This window comes from Camellia sinensis, chromosome 8, assembly GCF_055761805.1.
Source record: "Camellia sinensis isolate YWXY chromosome 8, ASM5576180v1, whole genome shotgun sequence".
Taxonomy (NCBI): Eukaryota; Viridiplantae; Streptophyta; class Magnoliopsida; order Ericales; family Theaceae; genus Camellia; species Camellia sinensis.
This window is the reverse complement of record NC_138968.1, coordinates 22,829,087-22,844,769: the sequence shown is the minus strand read 5'-3', so window position 1 is coordinate 22,844,769 and position 15,683 is coordinate 22,829,087. Positions and strand designations below refer to the sequence as shown.

General features: G+C 35.9%; 2 protein-coding genes across 6 annotated transcripts; one reads left to right on the top strand and one right to left on the bottom strand.

Moving 5' to 3' along the window:
• The first annotated feature begins 509 nt into the window (after positions 1 to 509).
• On the top strand, positions 510 to 9,270 carry LOC114315280 (oxidoreductase/transition metal ion-binding protein). Of its 4 annotated transcripts, XM_028261884.2 has the most exons (11): positions 532 to 1,244; positions 1,653 to 1,739; positions 1,972 to 2,103; positions 2,782 to 2,879; positions 5,266 to 5,354; positions 5,456 to 5,559; positions 5,673 to 5,769; positions 6,186 to 6,261; positions 6,367 to 6,481; positions 6,558 to 7,089; positions 8,385 to 9,270. In XM_028261884.2, the coding sequence occupies exons 1-11, from the start codon at positions 944 to 946 to the stop codon at positions 8,875 to 8,877; spliced, it is 2,124 nt and encodes a 707-aa protein (XP_028117685.2). In that variant the 5' UTR covers positions 532 to 943; the 3' UTR covers positions 8,878 to 9,270. The 4 variants fall into 4 exon arrangements, with proteins under 4 accessions (XP_028117682.2, XP_028117685.2, XP_028117684.2 ...); XM_028261881.2 differs by having other exon boundaries at positions 510 to 1,244; positions 1,972 to 2,879; XM_028261883.2 differs by having other exon boundaries at positions 1,972 to 2,879; positions 6,379 to 6,481.
• Positions 9,271 to 12,455: 3,185 nt separating this feature from the next.
• Positions 12,456 to 14,786, bottom strand: LOC114315279 (large ribosomal subunit protein eL36y). 2 transcript variants are annotated; one of them, XM_028261879.2, is made up of 4 exons: positions 14,638 to 14,786; positions 14,062 to 14,166; positions 12,839 to 13,038; positions 12,456 to 12,662 (listed from the first exon to the last, which is right to left on the bottom strand). In XM_028261879.2, the coding sequence occupies exons 2-4, from the start codon at positions 14,161 to 14,163 to the stop codon at positions 12,632 to 12,634; spliced, it is 333 nt and encodes a 110-aa protein (XP_028117680.1). In that variant the 5' UTR covers positions 14,164 to 14,166; positions 14,638 to 14,786; the 3' UTR covers positions 12,456 to 12,631. The 2 variants fall into 2 exon arrangements, with proteins under 2 accessions (XP_028117680.1, XP_028117681.1); XM_028261880.2 differs by having other exon boundaries at positions 14,595 to 14,777.
• Between the last annotated feature and the right edge of the window lie 897 nt (positions 14,787 to 15,683).

Below are 15,683 nucleotides of genomic sequence, written 5' to 3'. Positions count from 1 at the left end.
TTAATGTAAAAAAATTGTATAATGATATTCGTAGTTGACAAGAAAATAGTCAGACGATCAGGTGATCGATTGAATGACAAAATGATAGTTGCAATCGACCACCCGATCATTTTACCAATCGTCCAATCTACATGCTTCTGTGTATGATTATGTGCTCCCTTATGTGTGCGTAGCATTACTCTTTCACAAATGCATACAATATTTTAAGAAAAAACCATTTTGGTGAGAAAATAATAAATAAAAAATATCATTTTAATGTAAAAAATTGTATAATTTATCTATTTTTATGTCGCATAATTATTAAAATAATATTTTTTGTCTAAAATTGGACAACAGTTAATTTTATATACAATTTTCATGCAATATATTTTTTTGTAATTGTTTAATTTCAAATAAAAAAATCTATTATTTTTTACTTCAAATTTTTAAAAACTCCATTATGTCACAGTATTTTAGATAAAAAAATATTTTTTATATTTGTAAATCATTTTTTAACAATTATAGAAATTATAGAAATGCACAAATATATGTGTGTGCGTACGTCTTGGGATTCAAGATATCTGGTTATTCGGTTAATTAAATTTGGTGCTTGAGATCGGCAGAAAAGAGATATACAGACAGTATGAGATTATAGACAGACAGAGACTGTTAGAGAGAGAGAGAGAGAGAGAGAGATCAGTCTTTCGTTATCTCTTTCAATACAAAACAAACACCAAACCCTAGAAATTAGCTTCACCTCACATCAAAACCCCCTAATTCCCAGGCACGGAGATAGAGAGAGAGTGTTTGGTATGTGACTTCGAAACATCTCTGTTTCATCTTCTTCGATATCGAACAACACCACCACTCGAACAACCTTCTCTGCAAATTGGGTTTATCCAAAACCCTAAATTTCACTTCTCTTCCTTCTTTCTACGCTTCAATTCGACACTTTCAACTTCAGATGACTTCGATTAGTAGTACGACATGGTCTCCGAGCTCTTTTCAGCTCCGATTAGCTCTCAATTGCAGAAAATCTCACACTGTTTTTGTTCGAATGCGTATTGGGACGAAGCTAGATCGTGGGTTTCGTGTGATTTCGCTTTCTGGAGATACTTCAAGAAATGGTAATGGACTTCAACAGCGTCCTAAGAGGAATTCTTCGTGGACCAATTCCAACTCTTCGGCAGACTCTTTCTCTGGTTGGTCTGGAAACGATGGTGGTGAAAAATCTGTCCACTCGCAGAGGAAGAATTGGCTTGGAGGTAAGAAAAAATCTTCAAGTTGATAAAATCAGCTAAATATGGTTGAGTTTCTTTTTTTTCTTTTTTCCGTTAAAATTTTCAAGGTGAATTTAATTATGAAGGGAAGCAAGGTTGAAATCTTTGTTGTTTAAGTTGATTAATTTGTGGAAACAGGTGCGCTATCATGTTGAATTCTTATATTATAGATGATGTTACAAGCTTTCTATCCATTTCATTATTTTGAGATAGCTAATTGATATTGAATTTATCGAAATTCGAGACTGGTATAGAATGTGATCAACTTGGATGGGGAATTTTTGTTCAAAATTCGGGTGCTTTCCGTGTGATATATTATCTGTATTTTGATGATTTTGGAGTTAATGCATATTTTTCAGGACTATTAACACTTCTCAAGTAGGATACTTTCAGGGATTGTAGGAGCAGGAGTTGCTGGGGTTGTTCTTGTTGCTGGGCTTACTTTTGCAACCTTGTCTATAAGCAAGCGGAATACTTCAAGTGAGTAGTTAATTTTTTTGTTTTTTTTATATGAAACTGATTAAAGTTGAAGGCTGTGGATTTTGATTTCAAAAAAGTTTGTTTTTAGATTTTCGTTGTCTGCATTAATCTTGGTTGTTAATCTACTCTGTGGTTTAACAACCCTTAACTATAGAGATACTCTTTCTATAGTGTCTATTTGTGCTCACCAGTTTTCCTTTATATGTATGAATACCCATATCCGTATCTGCAGGACCGGCAGAAATGGAGCCCTTGACAACACAGCAGGAAGTGTTGTTGGACTCTGATGACCAAAATGATAGAGTTGTACAGGATGAGGAGAGCAAGGATACAATGAAGGAAGACAGTTGTCTTAGCAAGACAGGTATAGATAATGATTCTTCTTTGTCTATAGAAAATAACGAAGCAACTAACGAAAATAGACAAAGTGGTTCTGATGTGGGGTACACATTCAATAGTGGTGATGGCATTACCAATGCTTCCATTCAAGAAGATTTGCAAAATGAATCAGCTATTGATGACATGTCAGTTGCTCCTGATAGAAGTCCAGGCACACCTCAACTGCCTGAATCCGAGATTGCTTATGGTTTTGTTGTGGCCTTTGAAAATTCAGATAGCAATCTTGTTGCTGAAAAATCAGAATCTGCTACTGAACTGAAAGAGAACCTTATTGATGCCAAACATACCAAATCGTCAGTCTCTGATGCTAATCCAACAAATCTTAACGCTGGCACTGACAGGAAGGAGGGAGTGCCTGGCTCAAGCAGAACAGAAAATTCTAACTTCTCACTTTCAGCCGGAGAAGAACTTGACCTGAGAAAAACACAAGTCTCAGCTGAGGGAAACAAGTCATCATTGGAAGATCATAATTTAAATGGAGATGGGCCAAGTGGAACAAATTCAGTGTCAGCAGTAGCCTATCCATTTGCAAATGAACAAGACTCAAATACTTACAGTAGTATTAATGAAAATACATCATTTTTTGAATCAACAAATCCTGGGAATTCCTTCTCATCTGCTGGCATACCTGCTCCATCTGTAGTTTCTGCAGCTTTACAGGTGCTTCCTGGAAAGGTTTTGGTTCCTGCAGTTGTTGATCAGGTTCAGGGGCAGGCACTAGCAGCGTTGCAAGTTCTGAAGGTACCTCTTCTTGCACTGTTGGAAGAGTGGGAAGGTGTTTGGCTATGTGTTTTAATTATTTATTCACGTTTGTTTCCCTTAAATCTTTAAGTTTATCTGTTGAGATTCAACCACAAAACATTTCAAGAGTAAGGCAGAAAAGTAACTACATTAAATCAAAATTGGATAAACTTTTTTTTTTTGGCCACTTATGTTTAGTTGATGAGGAATAATGGAAGTCTCTGCATTTCTTTAGTTGACAAAGAAAGGTGAAGAAGAGTAACTAATGACTCAGCTGTGGTTCCGTGCTATTCTATCATTTCACACTTTACCCATGAACCTTGTATGTAACTTCGATTTTGCCATAGCCATTAGTATTGAGGGAAAACATGCGCGAGAATGAAGTTGAAGGTATTCTGAGTTTTTACATGAAAGCAAAACTTGTTGTCGCCTTGGTTTTAAATTGTGAAGAAGATTTTTATCGAAGAACTTTTTGGAAAATTTCTGAAGACTATTATCAAGGAAGCTAATAAGAGTAGGAGAAGTTTTTGGATGCCTTTAGGGTATTTGCCAAGTGGTACCCAACGTGAATGTGATTGGTTTATACAATGAGGCCCATCACATTTGTATAGGTGTTTTACAAAACAACATGGGGGAAGTGATTGGTGATTGGTGATTGATGTAGGGTAATGCCATGTGACTCTGGGCACCTAAAAAATTTTGAGTTGGAGAGAGCCTGGTCTATGCGCAAGTTCTAGGGGGGCTAAAAATGGGATCAGGGGTGAAAGGAAAGAAAAATTAGTATAAGAGGGAGAGTGAAGAGCTAATCTGGAGGGATAGGTAATTGAAGCACTTGAAAAAAAACAGTTTCTCACCTTACCATATGTTACATGGATGGTCAATGTGTTTGAACCAGTTTTGGGACACATATCTGACACACACTCATTTATTATCATATATTTCCTAAAGCATGCCCGAGAAAGAGAGACGCTATGCTGTGTTATAGGATATGGTTATTAGTGGAATCTAACTCCTTGATGCTCACCTGCGTGCAGAGCAGACCTGTATGATGTAGGATATAGAAGAAGCCAGTTTGGAAACTTTTTTCATGATTATTATTCTTCTAAAGTCTTTGTTTATAGGAGTTGAAAGGCACAAGGTGTAGGCTTGAACTTATTTCCTAGGTTACTAAATGCATTAAAAAGTGAATAGAAGTTCCTTTCCACCCTTTCATTCCCTTCACCTGTCAATCCAATGCAACCCTTGTGATAATAATAGCAAAATAATCTGCAATAGAGTTCTTTTGTTTGCCACTGTGCACTAAGTAATAATTGCTAACCTCATTTTGTTGAATAAAACAGTGGTATCTTATAAATGCTCTTTAAAGAAAAAAAAAATTTGAACAAATAAGAACACAACACTCCTTCCAGTGTAACGGTGCAAACTAAAGGAGAGGTTGGAGGATGATAAAATACAATTCATACTGTGCCTAGCCCCAAAGTTAGTTATATTGAACTTAATTTTTGTCTATTATTTTAGTTGTTATAGTGGGAAACAAAATACTTTTCAAGGGGATGAGAGAGAAACAAATCAGTGGAAAAGAGATATTGTCCAATTAAACAAAGGAAAATAGAAGTAAAAACAAATGCCCAAAGAACTAAAGGAAGGACAAAAAAAATGCATAATCTCATCTCTGGAAAAGTTCTTTCAAGGCACATTGCCTTGCTTGGCTAGGAATTTGGCTTTTGAATTTCTGATCATATGGGTCAAGAGAATATGCATTCTTTGACTCATATATCTTAAACAAAATCTGAAAAGGTTGTTGTATTGTTGTGGACCCATTTGATGGCACACAGAGTTACCTACAAATTTTTTGGAGAAGCTTAACATTTTCTTCCCTGGGTAGGTCTGTCTTATTGTCCTCTTTCAGTTTCAGGTAGTTGTAGAAGGCCTTTGCTGTCTTCTCTTGTAGCCACCCTTGACAATATCGTTTTAATTAAATGAATTATTTAGATACCTAGACCCACAAAAACTAAGGCATCATTTTATCTAGGCTACCATTTTGTTTACCCATTGTTAGTTTCTTATCTAATTGATTGTTAGAACCTTCCACAGTTATAGTCATCTAATATTCGTTTGAGGAGTTGATTTCTTTTGGTGCAAAAGACTTAATGTTACTTATCAAGTTTACCAAAGAAATAGCTCATAATATTTGCTTCCTTATAAAGCTTTTTTTCATAAGTAAGCTTCACTGTATAGCTAGAGCAAGGGCATTAATGCCTCATTTATAATACCCAGTTACTGAAATGAAAACTTTCTAGTTGTCCCAACTGAAGGATTTGGTAAATTAACTGCAAAGATAATGGAAAGTTTGTCCCCAGAATTTGAATACCTTTAATACTTACAGATTATCGAGGCTGAGGTTCAACCTAGTGATTTATGTACTCGTCGTGAGTATGCTCGTTGGTTGGTTTCCGCTAGCAGCGTCCTGTCAAGGTATGCATGTGACTGTTGTTTGCGTGACATGTAGAATGGCGATCTTGGACCTAGTTTAATATTAATTTATTGGAATTGCAATTTTCTTCTACTTCTTGTAGGAACTCTGTCTACAAAGTGTATCCTGCTATGTATATAGAGAATGTCACCGAACTAGCATTTGATGATATTACACCAGAAGACCCTGACTTCCCGTCCATTCAAGGTAGCAATACAATTCACCTTTTTGAGCTAAAATGATCATAGGATAGGTAGCTTTTGTTGATTTAAGAGTTCATTTTGTCACATAATGGTCTCTAAACAAGTTTTACATTTCAGGCTTGGCAGAAGCTGGACTCATCGCTAGCAAGCTTTCAAGATATGATATTCCTTCTTTAGATGAAGACCAGAGTTCCCTTTGCTTCTCTCCTGAAAGGTAAGATTATGCAATTGGTGGGGAATGTAATTTTTCATGCTCTCCTGTTGGATTCTTGTTTTCTTGAGTATCAAGGTTTTGCTGGTTTCTACTCTGCCATGAGCAAAGCAGATACATGGGTGGTTTCTATTCTCTATTTGTGCATCTATGAACGAAACATCTTTATGCTTCATGTATTCTCTTGGTTTCTTATGTTGGTGGATTTACCGATGCTGCTAGAGTATATTCCTACTAGTGTTGGCATGTACATGTTTGTCTCCTTTCATTCACTGATCTTGATGCATAATGTATCTTTCAAAATCATATATATAATTAGAGCGTTTGTTGGTATCTCAGATTCATGGATAAGTTACAAGGTTAAAGATTTCTATGTTTCCTCATTTTTTTTCTCTTCTGTATATCAATTATTTGTGCAGCCCTCTATCCCGTCAGGATCTTGTGACTTGGAAGATGGCCCTAGAGAAAAGACAGCTTCCACAAGCTGACAGAAAGGTGCTATAAATTGAAGAGCGAGTTTATGCTTCAATTACTCATCATGAATAGTTTTAAGTGTAACTGATAAGTTTTGAATTTAATAACCTTTTTGCTCATGGATAGATCCTGCAGCAGCTTTCAGGTTTCATAGACATTGATAAGATCAACCCTGACGCATGCCCTGCGCTCATGGCTGATTTTTCTGCGGGAGAAAATGGAATAATAGCACTTGCATTTGGTGGGTTGTGTTTCCCTGTAACTGCTCCTTAGAGGACTTGTCCTGAATTTGATATTGAGGTTTGTTTTTATGATAGGTTACACAAGGCTGTTCCAGCCAGACAAGCCAGTGACTATAGGCCAGGCTGCTATTGCTCTTGCAACCGGTGAAGGTTCTGATATAGTGAGTGAGGAGCTTGCACGTATTGAGGCAGAATCTATGGCAGAAAATGCTGTTGCTGCACACAGTGCTTTAGTAGCTCAGGTTGAGAAAGATGTCAATGCAAGTTTCGAGAAGGAACTGTTATTGGAAAGAGAAAAGATTGATGCTGTGGAAAAATTGGCCGAGGAGGCACAGCAAGAATTGGAAAGGTTAAGAGCCGAGCGAGAGGGAGATTTTATTACCTTAATGAAGGACCGTGCTGTGGTTGAATCAGAAATGGAAGTTCTCTCGAGATTAAGGCATGAGGTAGAGGAGCAATTGGAGAGCCTTATGACTAATAAGGTGGAGATATCATATGAAAAAGAAAGGCTCAGTAAGCTTCGGAAAGAAGCAGAATTTGAAAACCAAGAGATTGCTCGGTTACAACATGAGCTGGAGGTTGAGCGAAAAGCCTTGTCGATGGCCAGGTGAGATTGATGGCATAGACATATTGTTATTTTGAATAATAATGACCTTGTGAATTAAAATGGGAAACATACACAATGAAGGGGATAGATTTGTATAATGCTTCTGCTGTTAGTTTTTGAAAAGCTAATTATGATGGACTCCTAAAGGAATCATATAGCACACGTGTAAATGAGGTGCTCTACCTAACTGAGCTGTGAAAATTAGATGTTTGTGATTATTTATGTTATTGATAATGTAAGAATTTTACACCAGCGTATGCACCATGGTTCCAGTTTTTCCCAGTTTCTACAGTCAGATTCATACCTTTCTGTAGGCCACTAACATGGTTTTTGATATATGACAAATTTACCTGAGAACAATACAATGGCATCAGAAATCTGATGTCAGTTAAGGTGTTTGAACCAACAAAATATGCTAGCAGATAATACTTGATTGGATAGCAAATTTCTGTCTATGCTCTTACATGGTTTTTGCATTACTCTTTCATGCAACGTTTACCTTTGTATGATATCATTTAGCAATCACTTTTCTATTGAATATTTGGCATTAGTTGAATTGTGCATGAACAAACTTTCAATAGCTATATTGTTATGAAACTTTACATTTGAATATTGCAACTTGTAATGATGGCTTTAAGTCTTGGTCTTAGTTGCACAAAGCAGGAGCAGTGGCAAAGGAGCAAGGGTATATAGAAGACTAAGGTTGGGGAGGGGAGCATTCATGTATTTTATTTATTAATATGTTGTTAGAAAGATTTTTTTTTTTTTTTTTTGCTTGGAATATATATGTTAAATGACTACATTACACTACACTACCCCTTTAACTATTAAATATAAGCATGGTAAATTCTCATTGCACTGTCTAGCATATGTTCATCTTTTTTGACAGTATATGCTATATATTCATTCTCCATTAATTTTCTTTTGCCTTGGTAGTTTTTCTTTTGTTTCTTTGGGATTCATATGTTTGAGTGGTCTCATCCCAGTTAGAATCATGACTTTATCTCAATGGGAATGCAATTCTAACTCAATTCTTCCTCTAAACTGTGGGATTGCAATTCTATAGCATCAGTAGGCAATTCCTGCAACCAAGGTCTTGGTATTGCTTTCAGTATTAAGGTCCATCAAAGCTCAATATAAAAGGTCGAATTTAATGGGTAAAAAATTGAAGTACATTTGATTTTGGCCTGAGAGCTATATTACATCTCATCCTCTTAACCGTTTAAGTTTTGACCACAACTTTTGCATATTTGATTTCTCTAACAACTATTCCATTCACAAACTTGTCAAACCAGGTCTTGGGCTGAAGATGAGGCAAAAAGAGCAAGAGAGCAAGCAAAAGTCCTAGAAGAGGCTAGAGATCGCTGGGAGAGGCATGGAATCAAAGTCGTCATCGACGATGACCTCCGTGAAGAGACTGACGTTGGAGTTACATGGGTCGATGCCGGTAAGCAATTCTCAGATGAAGGAACTGTGAGCAGGGCTGAGAAATTAGTAGACAAACTCAAAGCGACGGCAGTTGATGTTAGAGGGAAAGCCAAAGATACTATTTCAAAAATCATCAATATTATTCTTTCTTTGATATCTGTTTTGAAGGAACGGGCCTCTAGGGCATGCCAACGGGGAGGAGAGATAAAAGATGCTGCCGTGTCCAAGATGGGTAGCTCTTTGCAAGAGTTGCAGCAGAGCTCAGCTGGATTCACTGTGGCTATAAAGGACAGTGCAAAAAGGGTCGCTGGAGACTGCAAGGAAGGAGTTGAGAAGCTCACTCAAAAGTTCAAGACATGAACTCTCTCTGCTCGACTTTCCATGTGATTTCTGCTAAGAAGCCGCTGATGTATTTTTTGTTGTTTTCCTGTTTTGACCCTCGTTGTTTTTGGTCGTTGTTTTTGGGGTTGTGCATTTAATTCAACCTTTTACCGGAAAATGGGGACGAAAAGGAAAATGCAGTGCCCATCATAAAATTTTCGTACTGGGGAAAATTTTGAGCAGGTAATTGTGGAATTGTACACTCCATTAGGACTATATATGTGTCGTTAATAAATCCTAGTTGAGTTCTAGTTGATTTCATTTTTAATTGATGGTGGTTTTCTACATAAAATGTCATCGTTGTATACATGTACTGATCCATGAAGCATGTTTGAGAAAGAATAAGAATTGAGACAATCCTTAAGAATGCCATTTTATTTCTGGGTTTACTTGTCGTGGCGCAGTTATATGTACATTCTATTTAGGCTTTTTGGTATTGTCCTGTGGCGCAGTTATATGCACATTCTATTCAGGCTTTTTGGTATCGTCCTACTGTGAAGATAACACCTTTTTGGTGCATGGTGCATCCCTCCTGGGGGTTGCAGGGGTGCGTTTGTTATCCATGAAGCTCCTGAGGTGAAAACGAACACAGTACACCCTTCTTATTCTTTTTTTGGAAAAATACTGATATCCTCATCTTGAAGACTTTGGTTCGCTACACTTCTCGATCTTGTACTAATAAATTCGGTAGACTGAACACCAATAGATGAAAAAAAAGAAAACTACAACAAGCAACCTCCGTGAACGGACGCCTTCTAGTGATTCCTTGTAGGACACTGATGGAATGCATGTTCAGATGATGTATTTTTTTTTTTCGGGGTCAGATTGGAGTTATTTTGGAACTTTATTTGTATGTCTTTTATCAAATTGGAGTTATTTTGCAACTGTGTTTGTGCCGGGGTGCTGCAGCTTAGATAAACACCCTCCAATTTCAGTTTGAGTTGTCAGGATTAAAGAAGCCTTGCTAGGTTCTGTTGTTTGTTTTTTGTGTTTTTTTTCTTCTTTATGTAAGCAATCAAATTTTATACTACTAAAAGAAAAAAAAAAATGATATAGCATGATGCTCAAAACATAACCCCTAACACTGTGTTTGGTTGAAGAATTTGAAGAGAGATTAGAAAAAGAAAGAGAAAATGTGAGTGAAATATAAATAAAATATACATACATTTCATTTAATTTTATACACTTTTTTTCCTTTTTCTTTCTAAATTTCTCCCTAAAGCTCCAAATCAAACACACTGTAAAAGTACACCATGTAGAGAGGCCAAATACAAAGCCAAACTCCTAGGGGAACACAGAGGTGCTGTTTGGTATAACTGTTAAAACAGATTATAGATTGTAGCTTAACAGATTACAGATTATAGATTATGACTTTAATAAGAAGCTGTTAATCTGTTTGGTATAACTGTTAGATTATAGATTTAAGTTGCTGAGTAGTGTTTGTTAAATAAGCTGTGAAGTAACTTTTTTAATTAATTTTTATTTTTTATTATTCACTATTTGTCTATATTTCTCATAAAAAAAATAATAACATTTTATAGTCCATTTGGGTCTTTTTCTATTTTTAAAAAAATAAAAAATAAAAAAATTTAAGAGTATAACCGTGAATTAATATGTCCACAGCAGAAGCTGATAATCAGAAGTAAGGGGTGAGCAGCTTCTCAGAATCAGCTTTTTTGACTTAAAATAAGTTGTTAGAATCAGAAGCTGTTTGAAATAAGTTTAATCAAACAGTCCAAAATAATTTTTTAAAAGCTAGAAGCCATAAGTTGGCTAAAAAAAGCTCTACCAAACACCCACAAACTAGCCTAAAAAACTTGCCAAAGTCGCAAAAAAAAGCCAAAGTCAACACAAATAAGATAAGAACAATTAACAAATTTGCTTATGGGCTTGAAACTGTGTTTGGTTTGAGAATTTGATTAAAGAAATGGAAAGGAAAAAGTAAATGCAATTCTATTTTTTATTTGACTATAATGGAAAATATAGGGGGGGGAGGGAAATGCAATCCCACTTTTTTTTTTTTTTTTTTTGGTTCACTTACGCTGTGTTTGGTTGGAGGATTTGAGGATGAATTTAGAAAGGGAAAGGGAAAAGTTAGGTGAAATGTGAATAAAATACACCTACATTTCACCTAATTTCACACACCTTTTCCCTTTCCAAATCCCTTCTCAAATTCCCCAACCAAACACAGCATTAAGCTCTTTTCTCTCTCCATTTTCCAACTCAACCAAACAAAATTTGGAATTCAAATCCTATTAATTCTTTTTCCCTTTCTTTGTATTTCTCTTTTCCTTTTTATTTTCCTCATCAAATCTCCTAACCAAATACAGTCTGAGTGTGCAAATCTTCTCTTCAAGAATACCAATACTGATACGGTACCTGTGTTTGTATTATTGAACTGTGCTTGTAAAGAGTCCAATATGTAGCGTCAGTGTGTCCTCTTGTTCTATTATTGTAGACAAGTGCATGTAATACCAGTACTGGTGTAGTAGCCAAGTTCATGTGTTGTAGCATATTTGCCCTAAAACTCCTTCTTTTTGCCTATATAGAGGGCTCTAATAAGTCTAGACTCCCATGAACTTATCACCTAGTTCATTCAACATACATTTTCTTCACCTAGGGATGATGGCGGAGGAAAACTATAATTCGATTGGTCTCCGACTCTTGCCTTTCAAAAAAATGAGTTGAGAAATTTGTCAATGAGAATCAGATTAGGAAATAAAAATTAAAAAATTCAATATTTCAAATTTTTAAAAAATATATTAGAATAAATAATTTTTTTATAAAATAAAATCATTATTATTTGATGATTTAAAATGACGGTTAAATGGTTTTTTTCTCTCCTTTTATATGTTTTTTGAATATCACACATCTTTGAGTAATTTCATGTCGACCGTGTGTTGACCTAATATAAGAAAACTATGATTGTGTGATTCAACAAATAAAAAATGTAGAGAGAAATTGATAAAATATTATGCAGCGTGTCAAGAATACTGAATAATTTTTTCATTTAGGAGTTGCTTAAGATGACCTAAATAAATGCACTTTTTATTTTTTTACGAAAAGATATGTAAAAAAATAAAGAGATGATATGATAGAAAAAAGATAAAAAGATAGATTATTTTAGAGTTGCCAAACATAGCCTTAATGGTTCCATCCTTGCCTAAAAGGCTTGAAGGTATGTCAATCGATCTCACAATTGACGCATCCCTGTGGATTCCAATCAGGTTCAACCTCAAATCTACGGCTCTCCATCCATATCCCAAATGGATCTTGAAAGTTCCTCGCTCACCCAAGAAATTTCGCAGCCGCATCGGGATGGACAGAAGTAAGCTTCAGTATCCTCCTGAACATGCCCAGAACTACCAATTTTAAAATATGCTGAAATTGCTTGTTCTTTTTTTTTTTTTTTTCCTCGACAAAACAGCAATGTAACTCTGTGCAGAGCTCCAAAGAACAGAAGCATTGACATAAATTATCAGAAAACATGTGGAAAAATCATCATTTCACGCTTTACTACTATGGAAAAGCTACATCAAAATTTTGGCTCGAAAAAATAAAGGAAAAATAAAGCAGTTTCCTATTTCTTGATTGGAAGAAAATTGAGTCTCAGCATAACTGAAGTCTTTAACAAACAATGTAGCAAAGGAAAACAAACATTTGACTACTCAAAGTCTAGATGTGAAATTTCACATTTTTACTTAAAGACGTACAAAGATAGTAAATAGCTGCTTTACTTCTTCTTCTCTCCTCCTCCAGCAGACCTGCAAACATTGCAACAAATGATGATGATCAATCACGACTATTCTAAACTCTCCACACTTGAATTATTTCTCTAGGTGAAATATTTCTACAATTTCAAGTTAAAATTGTTTTTTCTCTAAAAAATTTTAGAACATTTTGAGTGCCCACTAAATTGGTACGGAAGTTGGAAAATTACCTCATCTTGCGGAGGACATTAGACATCTCCTCACGCTTCTTCTTTGCCCTCTTGTGTGTACCCAGCTTCCTCTTAGCCACTTTCAAAGCTCGCTTATCTTTCCCAACTTTAAGCAGCTCAGTAATTCTCTTCTCGTATGGTGCAAACCCAGCAACTTCTCTGATCAGGTTCCTCACAAAGTGGACTCTTTTGCTAGTTTTCTGAGATACATCAACAAATCAACTCCACATTTGGTAAAGCTCACAATCTTAAATACTTTTATAAAATCATTCTATTCATCAGTTTCAAACCACCCAAAAAATCACATCATGCACCAAAAAAATAAAAAAAAAAACATATTTCATTCAAGTTCTTGCCCACATAAATAAATACCAAAAAGACTAAACAAAATAGAAGGTGAAATATCAGGGACTGAGGCCTCGTTTGGCAAGTGTTTGTTTTAGTCTAAAAGCAAAAAAGTCATTAAAAAAATCAAAAAACCTATAACTTATACAAAAAAGTCAAAAATTCCATTTGCACATATTTTCGTAAAAAAATCAAAAAGTCATTCCACATACTAGTTTTAAAAACCAAAAAGTCATTCCACATACTAGTTTTTTTTACTTCATATTTTAGCCAAAAAGCTAAAAAATTACTAAAATAACTTGTTCCCAATTGAGGCCACATATTTAACAAAAATTAAATCTATGTACATGTGAACTAAAACTATTTTGAAAGGTAGAAAATCAACAGCACGCTTTGCCACGGTCACAATCTTAAGCACGTATATCAAATCACAGTATTCATTGATTTCAAACCACCTAAAAGATAACATTATTCACCTGATATAAAACATTTTCAGTTAAGTTCATGCACACTTAAATAAATACAAAAATAAAAGAAAGATCAAAGATCATAGACTAGACGCATTACACAAAAAATAAATCTATATGTGAGCCAAAATTAATTGGAAAGGCAGAAAATCAAACGCACATTTTGACACGCTCACAATCTTAAACACAAATGAAATCACTGTATTCATCAATTTCGAACCACCTGAAAGATCACATTATTATTCACCAGAAATAAAAGCATTTTTCATTTTAAGTGAATGCCCACATAAAGAAATACCCAAAAAAACAAAATGGAATGTCAAAGATCATAGACTAGAGATGTATTGAACAAAAATTAAATCCATGTAGATGTGAACTAAAACTAATTTGAAAAGTAGAAAATCAACTAACCCCTTTCCGATCAGACGGGCGCGGAGCCAATTCTTTCTTGGTTACAACATGACCTTTGTTCAACCCCACAAAGAGGCCAGTATTTGGCTGTTTTGGAGCCATTACCTGTTTCAATAACACACCCAAATAAACTAAAATTAAATATTCATGTAGATCGAAACAACAACAACAAAAGACACACGCACACACACACACACAGAACAGTTCTCCAAAAACCAATCTGAGTTGTTGATCTAAATCACATACAAATATATTCAGATTTGTACATGAAGATCCGATAACTAATTGTTTGTGGAGCTACTTCGTGCCTAAACATATAACAGTTTGCATCCAAAATTGAATTACAGAGATTGGATTATACAAAAATTACATACACAAAATGGGTTTTCAAAAATGGTGAAAAAGATCGGTGTTTCAGTGGCAACGGATAGGTAAATAGATATCTATATATATACGATTGATAATCTCAAAATCAACTGAACTTGAGCTTAGTACGGTAGCATAAAATCTCAAAGAAAAGAAATAAAGCTAACAATGAGAAGATTCGAAGCTGATCGCAGAGGATTGATTGTTTACCAATGCAGCGACTATCGACGGCAGGTGGAAGAAAGAACTAGGGTTTTGCGGATGCGCTGCCTTTTATAGCGCTACCATTGGAGGAGTTAGATGCAAAAAACGAGAGAAGTTGGAGGGTAATTTGGTAACTCTGGTGAAAGGGCCACCCATTTCTTTTGAGTGGGCCTAAATACACCGAATCCGGATCGTCGGTCGCGCTTCCCTGTCGCCTTCCCCTGTCGCCCCCAAAACGACGTCGTTTTGGGGGCAAATTTTCAAAACAAAAACCACAGAGAAGAGGGAGGAAGAAAAGGAAGAGGGAGAGGGAGGAAGGAGGGAGGGAGGAGGGAGGAGGAGGAGGAGGTGGAGACGGGTCGGAAGGCGGAAGCAACGGCGGTCGCAGGTGTTTCGACTGCTGCGACCTGCGACGGCGGCTGCGACGGCGGCGAGGGACGAGGACGGCGAGCTTGCAGCCTCCTCCTCCTCCCTCCTTCCTCCATCTCTCTCTTCCTCTCCTTCCTCCCTCTTCTCTGCGTTTTTTTTTTTGGAAAATTTGCCCCCAAAACGACGTCGTTTTGGGGGCGACAGGGAAAGGCAACAGGGGAAGGCGACGGGTGATTCGGATTCTAAATACACCACCCATTTATTTTTTGAACACAATACACCACCCATTTATGAGTCCACAGCTAAATGCTCCACTCTCTTCATTCCTTTGAATAAAAGTATTTAGAGTAGTATTATATAAATAAAAAAAATTATATATAATTTTTATACATAATGATATAATTCAGTGTGAATTTTTTATTTTAAAATAAAACACTATTGAAAATGAATTTATTTACAATTATTAGGGCTGGGCATAGGATTATCCGACTTGCAAAAATCACTCAACTTGAACCATCCGCACCTATTTGAGCAGTTTTACTGATTCGTTAGGATCGAATGTGGGTTAAGATTTTCCTATTTTGAGAGTTGTGGGCGGGTTTTACCCATACCCGTCTGCATTTGTATACATTTTTTTTTTTTTTTAAATCTAGACCGTCAAATTTTCTTGTAAGTTTTATAAG